The following is a 12,337-nucleotide window of genomic DNA, read 5'->3' as shown; positions in this document are numbered from 1 at the left end:
GTTGCACTAGTCTATACAGTATACACACTACACTGGACCAGACAGAGTACGATAGTAACACCCTCGTAACCACAAACTCCTTATTTTCAATCTACGAGCACACTACAGGAAACTCACCCAAAGCACAAACCTCATCATGCATCGGAAATATCTTCTTTCGAGGGGTGAGTGAGCCATGTATCTTGTTTTAAGCGAATGGAATGCTACGATTGCCAAAATGTACCATGTGTTCTTCTGACCAACAGCTGTGTGGGAAGATTTTTTTGGTAACCCAAAGGTTAAAAATAAAAAGGTTGAAAGAATGTTTACCACTCAGTACTACATAGCATTGTGTTGGTGGTGTATATAAAACTGAACTTTTGTTTTGTAAAACTATTTTAAAATATCGTGTGTATATCTTCTTTTGTGTGTTAATATCTGACATTGTGTTGGGATATTTGTATGAGTTGTTCTTTACTATTTTTTACGTCGGGATGTTCAGATGTATGCTACATTCAATTATTCTTTAATTTTAATAATTGACTTGAAATTCTCTTCTACTTTGGTTAATTAATGCTATGACTACGGAAGATAAACGATCTTGTAAGAAAATCGGGAGCGGTACTACGATCAGAAGTCAAAGTTGGGAAATGGTATATAATGTCAGAGCTTGCTTTGAGGAAGAAAGACAAGACGATGGTCCATAATTATCAAAGGTAATGGAGAGGATGTGTGATAGTTTCCAAATAGGCAGACATTCAGTAATAAACTTGTTATTTTTTTTATTAACGGCTAGAATTTACTACTGAGAAGTTTGAATAATCGCGGTTGGCAACACATCTTGGGCATGCGTAGTATCAACCATTTCCTCAAGTTTTCATCTCACTCATTCAGAAAACAACGGTTTCAAAGTGCAAAGTTAGCTTGTGCCATGTCTAGCTTTGTTTCAACCTTACCCGTACTTGGACATATAGCATTTACTGCGCATGCGTATGCGTTCGCGCGCCGACCCCTCTCATTTGAAACTGTAGAGCACAGAGTTTCATGCCGACATTGAGTGACAATAATTCATTTCGTGTTATGAAGAACAAAAGAGGACAACAGGAACAGAGGCAGTCTTATTTATATAACGAATTAAGAAAATAGAGTATTTCCAACATAGTAGTAGTCAGTGCCAGTGCGTTAATTATTTGCCAACCAACTGTACCCTTACACGTTGAAAATTATGGGATGACAGTAAGTTAGCGCACGATCTTGCTCTTCACGTCTCTCAAAGCCGAAGCACGTGTGAGCCGCTGAGTAATACATTTCGCTTTGTTTACCTCTACTTTGTTCTAAGTCTGGAAAGAGGATAGTAGGTGTTGGTATACGCGTTAGTTTTTTTTTTCTAATCATGTTTATTGTAATCTTTGTAGTGAAAAATATAATTACTTCAGCAAACATGGTCAGATTGACTGTATATACGTACAGCATTGACATATGTTTAATATCTTTGTAGATGATTGGAATAGCCGTAGTGGCAACTGTAGCTTCGCTGTTTGATAAAGGGATTTATAAAAGGATAGAAAAGTATGGAGCAGACGCAACAAGTAAGTACTATTTAATATACTGGATACATTCATCTCAGACAGTGATAATTGCTACGTTTGAGAAATAGTTTAAATAGTGACAAAGGAAGACATGCTATTTATGCTGCGTGTACTTAATTTCCTAGCTATAAGTTTCTCAAAATAAACTTTATTTTGAGAATAAACTTTATGCCACCATTTACCTAGGTAGTACAAGTACTGTTTTATACAGCCCCTTTTAAAATTAATTCTGGTTTGTTGAGCCAATATACTTCAATTTACGATCATTAGCAGTCCAGTAAATCTGTCTTGAATAGGCATCTTAACCATTTGCGGCTTTATAGTTACTGCACCGGTAAAAAGGGTTCAACTATCGCTGACGTTCATGTGGTTCGGTTCTACAAACTCGGAGAAAAATTGTGTCTACAGAAGATAACAGTTATAGAAACAGACTACTTCTCCTTAAATTCTTCTGACTATATTATACTTTATGTGTATCCCACATCTCTTATGTGATGCACCGTGTAACATATAACTGCATTATATGAGCTTCTATGAGACCGTATCAAAAGAAAATGGATCGTAACGAAAAATTGAAACATATGTAAGGAATAGGAGAGAACAAGAAGATATGATTGGACAGGAAAAATACGAAACGCTCGTATTTGGTATAAAACTATTATTTATGCAAGTACAATATCTGTGAAATCAGTGTCCTACATATATCTATCTCTATCACCATGTTTCCCTCCATTAGTAGTACGAACTACGCCCCTCTCTTAACTACGACTATAGATTAATTTAGAAATTGATGATCATCAGTGCTGCCTATTGCCTCTTTATTGTACACAGTTCTATTACAAAGACAACTATACTTTTAGACACATATATTAAGAAATATTTTCTAGGGGAATTCGTTGCTATAAAAATAATAATATGTGTCTACAAATAAACAGTTCAGTCTATAACTCCTTGCTTCCTTACTTCTCTACTGTAATCCCCAATAGTACATAATACAGCTTGCACCCCTAACACTTTGGTATCTAGTTCTACACCAGCACTCATTAACATATGTTTATGCCTTGCATCATGCTACGCGTACCATTCATATGCCGTGGAATATCTACGGCCTCCAGATAAAAGGTTATTCCCTACAGCTGCGGGTAATTTCGTCTTAATGTCAAAAGTAATTGAAAGATGATATTTTTAAAGTGAAGTACAAAATCTGGACCTGGCTAAGTATTTGAGAAACTCTAAATGTAGTACATCCCGAATCAATTGGGATACTGGCGCAAGGGGGGAAACATTATGACGTGTTTAAGCTTGTCATCTGCCATCAAGATTGCCGTCATCTTGGAATCAACTTCTTGATTTTAAATGGCAATATGGTCGTATGACATATTAAACAACATCTTCGTTTGAAGAGAAACACAACAGAAAAGTTATTTTTCCAAAACCTGCAACAGTTTTGAAGATGTATGTAGGATATATTATGTGTAAAATACTGTGAAATATGCTGTGCAAAGTTTAGAATTGAAGGATAAAGATAAAGTAAAAAAAAAAAAAGCTTTGTAACATCTCAAATTACGTATTCTTCAATAACCAGGAAAAGCGAAGGATAACACACATGAGAAAATTACAATCACATTACATGTTCAGCATGCCCACCGTTCCGTTCTATTCATATCCTTAACCGCGAGACCCAGTGCTTGTGCACTCTGCGAAGCATAGCTGATGATATTTGTGCACAGGCCGTAAGACTCTACTTTTCAGGAAATCAGTGTCATTAATTTTACAGTGGTAGAGAATAGCTTTAATGTGCCCCCAAAGATAGAAATCCAACAGAGTTAAGTCGGGGGCTGACCACTCAACTGGTCCATGCCGACCATCCAGCAACCGGGAAAGTGTTCATTGAGCCACCGATTACATTACGACCATAATACGGCGGTGTCCCTTCTTGTTGCCAATATTGACGAAATTGCCCTTCCTCATTCAAGAAAAGTGGCAAACAGTGTTTTCAAACATATCTCCATCATCTTATGTAGCATCCGAGGTATCATCAATGAAAACAAGTCCAACAATTTTCGCCCCATATTCCACACCACATCATTACATTACCTGCAGCTTGCATTTTTGATGCATCTATCTAATTAAGATTTGTATTAGTCCAGTGAGGAGAATTCCGACGTTAAAGGCGTTTTTCATAATCTGCAACGGTTTTGAAGTTGTGAATGGATTATGATAGATTATGTTACCATTTACACTTACATTTTGTTATGTCTGTACAATGTTTTGGAACATTGTACAGACGGGAACAAACTGTCTTTTTCTTTTTCTTCGTGGGTAGGACAGATGCTAACTCGAGAGGAAAGAATCGAAATTATCCTTTTGACTAGAGGACGCAGTTCAGCAATACCATCCGTCTTCAAAAGCGATATCCTAATCCCAAGCAGGTGACAGATAGTGCTGCACGAAAAGTAACCCGCAAATTCAGGGTAACAAAAATGTTAATGATTTACCTGGAAAAGAATGACCACAGAATGCAACTGATCCAAACACATGAGCAGTTGTGTTGGGGGTATTGGTAAAATGTCTTACGAAGAGTCTTCAAAAGTGTTCAAAGAATATTAAAAAGCAAATGTGGCACCCTTAAAAATTACAGTTGAAACAAAAACTATCAGAAGATGATTTTGACCAACGGAGTTTTGTGAGTAGGCGTTGGCTCAGATGGCTCGTTACCCAGTGTTTCTTCATAAAATCGTTTTTAGCCATGAGCAAATTTCTATGTAACAGATTAACAACAAAATGTCTGCTACTGGGCTAATACAAATCTAAATTGGATAAATGCAACAATGATGCTGGGTGACTAAGGTAATGGTCTGGTGTAGAATATTGGGCGAGAAACTTATTGGACCTGTTTTCATTGATTTGACCTCGGATGCTGCACAATATAGAGATATGCTTGAAAACACTGTTATGCCACTTTTGTTGAACAAGGAAAGGTGATTTCATCAATATTAGCAAGATTATCGGGCACCGCCGTATTATGGTCGTAATGAAATCGGTGGCTTAATGAACATTAGTAAGGGGCTGGCCACTCAACTGCACCGTGCCAACCTATTCAGCAACCGGCTAAACTCCGTTCGATATCTATCTTTGGGAGCACTTTAAAGCTATTGTCTACCGATGTAAAATTAATGACATTGGCTTCATGAAAAGGAGAATCATTACTGCCTGTGAACGAATATAACCAACTATACTTCGCAGAGTGTACGAGCACCGGGTCTCACGGTTAAGGATATGCATAAAACAGAACGTTGGGCACCCTGAACATTTCATGTTATTTTAATTGTTTCATATGTGTTATCACTCTCTTTCCTGGTTATTGAAAAATACTTAATTTCAGAGGTTATAAAGCTTAATTTTCACTTTATTTTTATTCTCCAATTAGAAACTTTGCACAACACATTTCAGAGTATTTCACACATAACACATCCTAAATCTATTCGCACATCTTTAAAACTCTTGCAACTGGGAAAATAAACCGAACGTTGAATTTCTCTTCAAACGAGGATGGTGGTTAATATGTCACACGACCATGTTGCCATTTAAAATCAACAAGTTGATTCCAAGATGGCAGACGACAAGCTTAAACACGTTATAATGTTTACTTCCTTGCACCAATGTTGATCCCAACTGACTCCGGATCGACTACATATACAGTTTCTCAAATATTTAGTCTAGTCCACATTTCGTATTTCACTTAACAAAATTTCATCTTTCAGTTACTTCCGACAGTTGGGTGTTTTCCAATATAGCGAACGAATAAGTTGTAGAATTTTAGTATGTCATTTGAATAATGTTTACCAACATCTAAATCAGATTGACGATAGTTTTCCGAATTTTAGAATTTGAAGTTAAATATTTCTAAAAGTATGCGTGTTATGAAAAATTCTTTCGCCATAGAAATATTGTGTTATCTATGTTCTATAAAACGACACTGAATTTATCTCTGTATGTTCAAACATAACGAAGATATTGCTTTTTTATCTGGGTATTGTTCATTTGACACTTCGAGCGGCCATTTACCAATCTGGCGGCGAAGGTCGCGTGGGATTTCAGGACACTTTTAGTACGTTGTTTAGAACATCATTCCCACCATTAGTTCCAATTTTGAACTTGTTACTAATTTGTTTCTTTCTTCATTAAAAACTTAAGCTTATTTTACTGCACTATACCATTCGACTCGAATTACACAGACATAACCCCAACGCTAGAATTATGGAACTATAATTTGCAATACAAGCATGTTTTCAAAATATACTTATAACTCATTATCACATAAGTCATTTTCGCAGTTGACGCAAATTTTTCTTCTGTGCTCACTGCATGTAAGTCACACTTGCAACATGTTTTCACCTTTTCTGTCCCTTGTACGAGGAGAAATTACACATCTTGTTTGCTTGGACAATTTCCGAGGAGGTTCATTATCATCGGTGCTCTTCTCTATATTAAGAATTTCTTTGGTATTTGCAGTAAGCCCGAGTGGCAGATTTGAGGTGAGACGCCGCTGCCTATGAGGTCGAGTAAATGGAAATCCCAGATTCTGTAGAAACGATCTTCTTTTATATTTTCGTAAAATCGTAGCAGATTTAAATAGAATCATGTCATTGATCCACGCTTGATCCTATACTTCGTGAAACATCCGCAATGGCCAACGGCGAGTGTCTTGTAAAACAAAATATGCATGAAACATTTCATCAAATGTATTTACACCACATTTCGTGGAGTTATAACACTCTATTACTTCATGTTTCTTTGTTTCAGCATTTACAGAACAGACGTCATACGTAGTAGAAAGTAAAAGGATGGTCTTTTCTTTCTTTGAATGAAAGATACAGGTGTTTTTCTTTCTCTCGTGAAGCCCAAATTGTGCTGAAAACACAGTCTTCTTTCGGTTTGGTAAAAATGGTTGCAGAATCTCTTTTTTATTGCTACGAAGTCTTCCAACAATTGTAAGATTACGATCTTTTATCATTATCTCTGCTAGTGGAACGAAAGTGAACAATTTTGTCATGTGTCATGTTACGTCCCCTTCCACATATCTGTTCTTAAAGGGTTTCGAAAAGGTATGTTGGTAAACTATTGCAAGACTAACGATCTTCTTTCCCTATACAGCATATTCCGTTTATCATATAATATGTTCTGCTATCGTGCATTGTCACGATTTTTATGCTGTATTTGTCCCAAACAAGAAGGGATATTTTCCGCAAAATCCAATTAACTGTTCATTCTAATGACGTATTTATGTAGCATGAACAATTCAAGGCAGTGATTTATAAATAATACACATAATTCGCGAAATGCTGCGAAGTTGTCTTCAGGATTTATATTTCACTTATCATCGAATCTCGAACACAAAAGGAAAAATTTGAGTCTCATTTCATGCATAATGCATTTGTAAATCGAAGGGCAAAACGAAGAAAACATGTCACACGCTTGAGATGACTATCTTTGCGATTGCCAATTATATATAATAAACCAATAAGAGCTAGAAATTCTATCACATCTTCATCACCAACCAATCTTTGGTCAATATAATTGGAAGGACGGAGAGAGTTTTTTTTTCATTTGTATGCTGCACGATATGAATCATATTTTTATCAATCACCTTGTTGAATGCATCCTGTGTAGAAGATATATTACCATAAGAACGTTTTTGAAGAGGAATATGCACAATATTACAAACATCAGTCCTTAAATGTTTTGGAGGCAAATTGAATAAACATATCCATCTTTACCTTTTATAATGTTACGTGACTCTTCCTTCATTTCACTATCTGAATTTTTTGCCTCTATTTCAGACTCTGACTCCGATTGCATTTCACTGTTATCCTCTTCCTCTTTAGAAATATCATTAGCACTAATCTTAGTCTCTTCTTCTAACACAGAGGAAATAAACACATAAAATGTGGATCAGACACCTTGGCATTAGCCATTATAGAAGAAATATTCCGACACAAAATTTCACAAACACGAATGATGACACGAGTGACCCACCACACTAACAGCTCTGTTTCTCGGCAGACAAATTGAATTCCAGCACCAACGCTCCGCAGTAACTACGCTTTGCCTTTTCCTAGTAATACACTGAACACTAATTACCCAGATGAACCATGTAACGAAAGTTATTCGACGACCCTACAGGCTACAGTTGTGAATAACTACATCGTCTGCTACTTGCAGTAGCTAATTGTATCATTGGCTAATTCTATCACACACACACACTATGAATAATTTGATTCATTTTTGTTTGTAGTAGTTCGTGGTACAAAATTCCCTAGACCGGCGGCGCCAAAATCTCCACAGTTTCACCGGGAAAAGGAGAAGAAACCGCTTATACTATGACACGGAATACAGAAGGGCGCTGAAAGCTGAGTGCAGTAGTGCCAGTTACATATAGAAAAATATTCAAGCTTTGTTTACGTATAACATTTGTTACCATCGGTAGGTTAAGTTGCTTTCACTTGTTATTTAATATGATATTCACTTACATATATATATTTTTTACAAAAGATATTATTTCCTTATTAGAAAGTAAGACTGGCTATTTTGTACATAAATTCATTTTTGATGGCTTTTCCTAAAATTTGATTAAGTACGAGTAATTATTCTTGATATATTGCTTATACCGGCAAGAGATTAACTGTTTAGTCAGTACGTTAGCATTTTTATAAACACAAAAACTTTGATTTTTGAAAATTATTTATTAGTGGTTTTGTACATTGAACTACTTTTATGTTCTTTCGAATATTTACATCGACAATCATCTTTCTAACTGTGCTTTGTTCCATTCTTGATACAAAGTAGCTCTATAATTCTTAAGGTGTTTAGATTTCGTAATAATAAAAAACACACAAGTCTTTTTATCACAGTGGAATTTAGTGCACAATTTTGATTTCGTTTTTTTAAATTATCACAACAGTAGATCAAATTATTTTCAGTACTATTTCTTTAACGTTCTATCCCAGTAGTATTATACCCTACAATAAATTTACAATCATTGTTCACTTGTGCACCTAAACAATCTAGCGACCGTAATATGCTAATAGATGAATTCCCCAATTTCTTTCACAGTATTATCTCAAATTCGTGTAGAACACTATGGTCTAATGACAGAGTTCTTTGATGCGCTGGGTCGCTGGATAGAACCCCTTCCAAATAAGTTTCCGTAATCAATAATGTTAGTGGGTTTTCTCGGGGTACTTTCGTTTCCTCCCACATATTACTCCATCAATTCTTAGATCATCATTCATTTGCCTTAATCATCGTCTTCTTTGGCCTAACGAGTATAATCGTATTACGTTAAACTGAACGATTTCAAGATGTATCAAATTTGTATCAAATTGTATTTAGTTCATGCGGTAATTTGTGCAGCATATTGAGCTTCTTTTCTATATACAGTGCTTATTGCTTTGGTCTTTTAACATTAGGAATGTTTACAGGATTTTAACTCGATTTCGTTAAGAGATATCATTTCCCAAGCAATCCGACTAAGTTCTCACAAAATACAATTTTACTGAATAAATCCATTACATTTGTTCCTCGATCTCACCTTCATTTAATTTCCTTTGATAGAATTAAAATCGATTTCAATCCTGGTATTTGTTTCTTTACATAAGGTGCAACGCAGTGCAGTTAAGGCCTTTTTACTTTCATCATGTTTATTTCTTTCCTTTCACAATGTTCCTGCTTTATGATGAGAATGTGTCGGAAGTTGGGGGCACATTCTTCCCCAACATTTCGTAGGTCTAAGAGGAATGCCCCGTCGATATTATTCCTCTTGATTAGGCTACCTACAAATTTTTACAATGAGAATGATATATCGGATATCTTGTTTTTCACTTTAGTAATAGATTTTCAACTCTTGGTCAGATACAGAATAGTTCTCAAGAATTTATGTTGTTCAGCCCAGGAGTCTATCTTAAGAGAGTGTATTTTGAAAAAAAAATCAAACTCTTGCTTCATTTTTGTACTTCATTGAGATGTTGTAAAATGTAGAGAAACTTTCCATTGATTTCCATTTACCATCAAAACAAATCTCATTAAATGATTTCCCACTGTTTAGTATGGTCTCTTATTTTGTCATCACCAGAAATAACACTTTTAGGAGGAACAATCATAATCATATTTTCGTAACGTTAACAGAATCGAATTTTAAATACACAGAACAGAAACGTCAAAGTTTATTTAGCTGGCACCCATCAAGTGGTGATTAACTTTGCGTGTTTTGTCATTCGTTAATGAGTAATGATATGGCGTTGTTGGAGATAGTCACAAGTCATTGGGCTTCTGGTACTGAATGGAGCTACCCAACATCTGTGGTATAGAGTTCATTGTCGAACAAATTGTCCAGGTCAGATGAAGTATTCCAATTCTGTCTTGGAATAATGGAGATCACAGCCGTCATAACTGGGCCAAAGAGTACTGGATTTACTACACAGGCACATTGGTTTGTGAATCGGGGCTATAGAGACGAGTTTCTTACCGCTGGGCACATGGAGTAACGCTGTAACCCAGCAACTGGCAGGCAATCCTTGTAATCTTCGATACTCAAATTAGCCTTATATTTGTATACTCACTAATATTTTGCAAGCTCTAAATTTGATTACTGGCTATCATTTCCATAGTAGCGATAAACTTGCACCTTATTTATCTATTGCACACGCACAGGTTTCTGAGTATTGCATGTATCTATTTTACTGCTTATATCTTCTTCGAGCCAGAGGACTGGTTTGTTACTCAATGCTAACCTATCTCAAAAACTCAGTTTTGAGTTCAGTTGCATATATACACATGTATGTGCGTGACCTGGCGAGTGACCATTCCTGAGTTGGTAGCTTCGGGACAATCATTGATAATATCCTCGACTCGAAATCTAGGTTCCATTGTCATTAAGTTTTTTTCAGGCTTGAATATATAAATAAGAGAAATATATAAATAGAAGTGTTCAATATAATTTATAATTATTTTTACAATACCTTTATTATAATAGATTTTTCTAGTAGTCATCTATAACGGAGGTATTCTTAGGATCATACACATAACATAGCAAGTAATTTTCAATTTTAATAAAGTTTTTACAAGCCACTAATACGTTTTTATTACAATATTCCATTCCAATATATCTACTATTAACAAGGAAAGTTAAGTTTTCGAGTGAGGTCCCGCTTTAGTGCGAACATTGATACAAACTACACAGATTTTTGTTGCACTGAGCAAATCACGATATAACGGAAAATTACAAATTGAATAAATAACAAAATATTTTCTAACATATGTAAACGAATCTGAAGTTGACAGTACACCATTGAACTACAGTGCTCCTTCCATTTCATTATTATATTTGGTTAATTGTATTAGGATATTGAAGCTAATCTCAGTTAGTTACTATCTTCTTTTGTATGTATTTCTTGATATAAATATAATATTCTAAATCATTTCCCTCTTTTACACTAATACAGCAGCAAAAGTGTCTGTCTTCGTTGTCCTAGCCTTTTGTGGATTACTCGCAGTATCCTCTGTGCTCCTTCTTATTGGAGTGTACCAGGTAAGAAAGACATTTTTAACTGTCCGCTTATTTTAAAAAGAGAAAGGGAAAGACAATACTAAACATGAAGCAAAGTAGTCAACTTAAATCATGCTTACTAACCTAATTACAACAGTGTTTACGCAACAGCGCAGCATGAGTTCTTAAACTTGTTGTATAAATAACAATGGAATTTTGGCAGAGTTTATGTGTCATATGTTGTAAATTACACTAATTACATGAATTGACACTAAGTTAAATAGTAAAAACTTTTTTTGCTAAGATTGGATTGAATTGGTATTATTGAAATATCCTATTAAACATCTCATGAGTACACACACTTGTCACTCTATAACATCAAAAGCTTCATACATACTCAAAAAAAATAATGGACTTAAGTGCTTATCAGTCACGAGGCATTGTGATACTGAAAATGGTCGTGTGTGACAGCTCACCACAGAAAATATAATTGCGAGTCGATTTAAATTACGGGTCTAGAGTGGGAGATTATAAATATATATATATAGATGCAAGAATGCATAGAAACTGCATTTTACCTTCAATAGTAGACGAACGTAGAATATTCCATTGATTTGCGAGATTGCGGGTAGATCACACAAAGGTGGAAAATTAACCATGCTACTATTACTATCCAAGAGCGCATTTTGATTAACTTCACTTGATAAAATCTCAGGTGCCCTAAAATGGCTTTGTGCTGTTTCATTAAATCACGGTAAGAAATACAACAGTTCCACCGAGTCAGTAATCTAAAAGATTTAATTGTTAGTGCCACGTGCGTTCACACCAGAGAACAAAGTTTACCGTCTGGAGATATGTGAATCTCTGGTTATACGGAATAATAGGGAAGCTTTTGTTTATGAGAGTGTAACTTTTAATGAATAATAGATCAACTATAGCTGCAAATAACTAGGATAATTATTAAATTTCGATGAGAGGGTATAATGGCATTCGAAACGTCACCTTATACGCAGAAGACGTTTACAGTATATTTTGTGTGATCAATGTCATTACAAGTCAGCCCATTATAATTGATCATTACAACGCTCAACTCGTGCAATGAAAATGTCAGCAAGGAGCAGTTAAGAAACAGTTAAGTATGTGGAACATCGTATTCTCCTGACATCTCACAAATGGGATTCTGTTATACAATCTTAATAACTTATTGACAGAAAGGAAATAC

General features: G+C 35.4%; 1 protein-coding gene across 1 annotated transcript in view; it reads left to right on the top strand.

Annotated features, from left to right (window-relative positions):
- LOC145681626 (uncharacterized) overlaps positions 1 to 12,337 on the top strand; it is a 133,913-nt gene that overhangs the window by 43,359 nt on the left and 78,217 nt on the right. Inside the window, exons 3-4 of the mRNA XM_081753240.1 lie at positions 1,478 to 1,568; positions 11,072 to 11,157. Of these exons, the coding sequence (XP_081609366.1) occupies positions 1,478 to 1,568; positions 11,072 to 11,157 (177 nt within the window). The remainder of the gene's footprint in view (positions 1 to 1,477; positions 1,569 to 11,071; positions 11,158 to 12,337) is intronic.

Source organism: Thermobia domestica, chromosome 3, assembly GCF_964235325.1.
Source record: "Thermobia domestica chromosome 3, izTheDome1.hap1.1, whole genome shotgun sequence".
Classification (NCBI taxonomy): Eukaryota; Metazoa; Arthropoda; class Insecta; order Zygentoma; family Lepismatidae; genus Thermobia; species Thermobia domestica.
The sequence above is the reverse complement of the archived record's forward strand: the minus strand, read 5'-3'. Positions and strand labels throughout refer to the sequence as shown.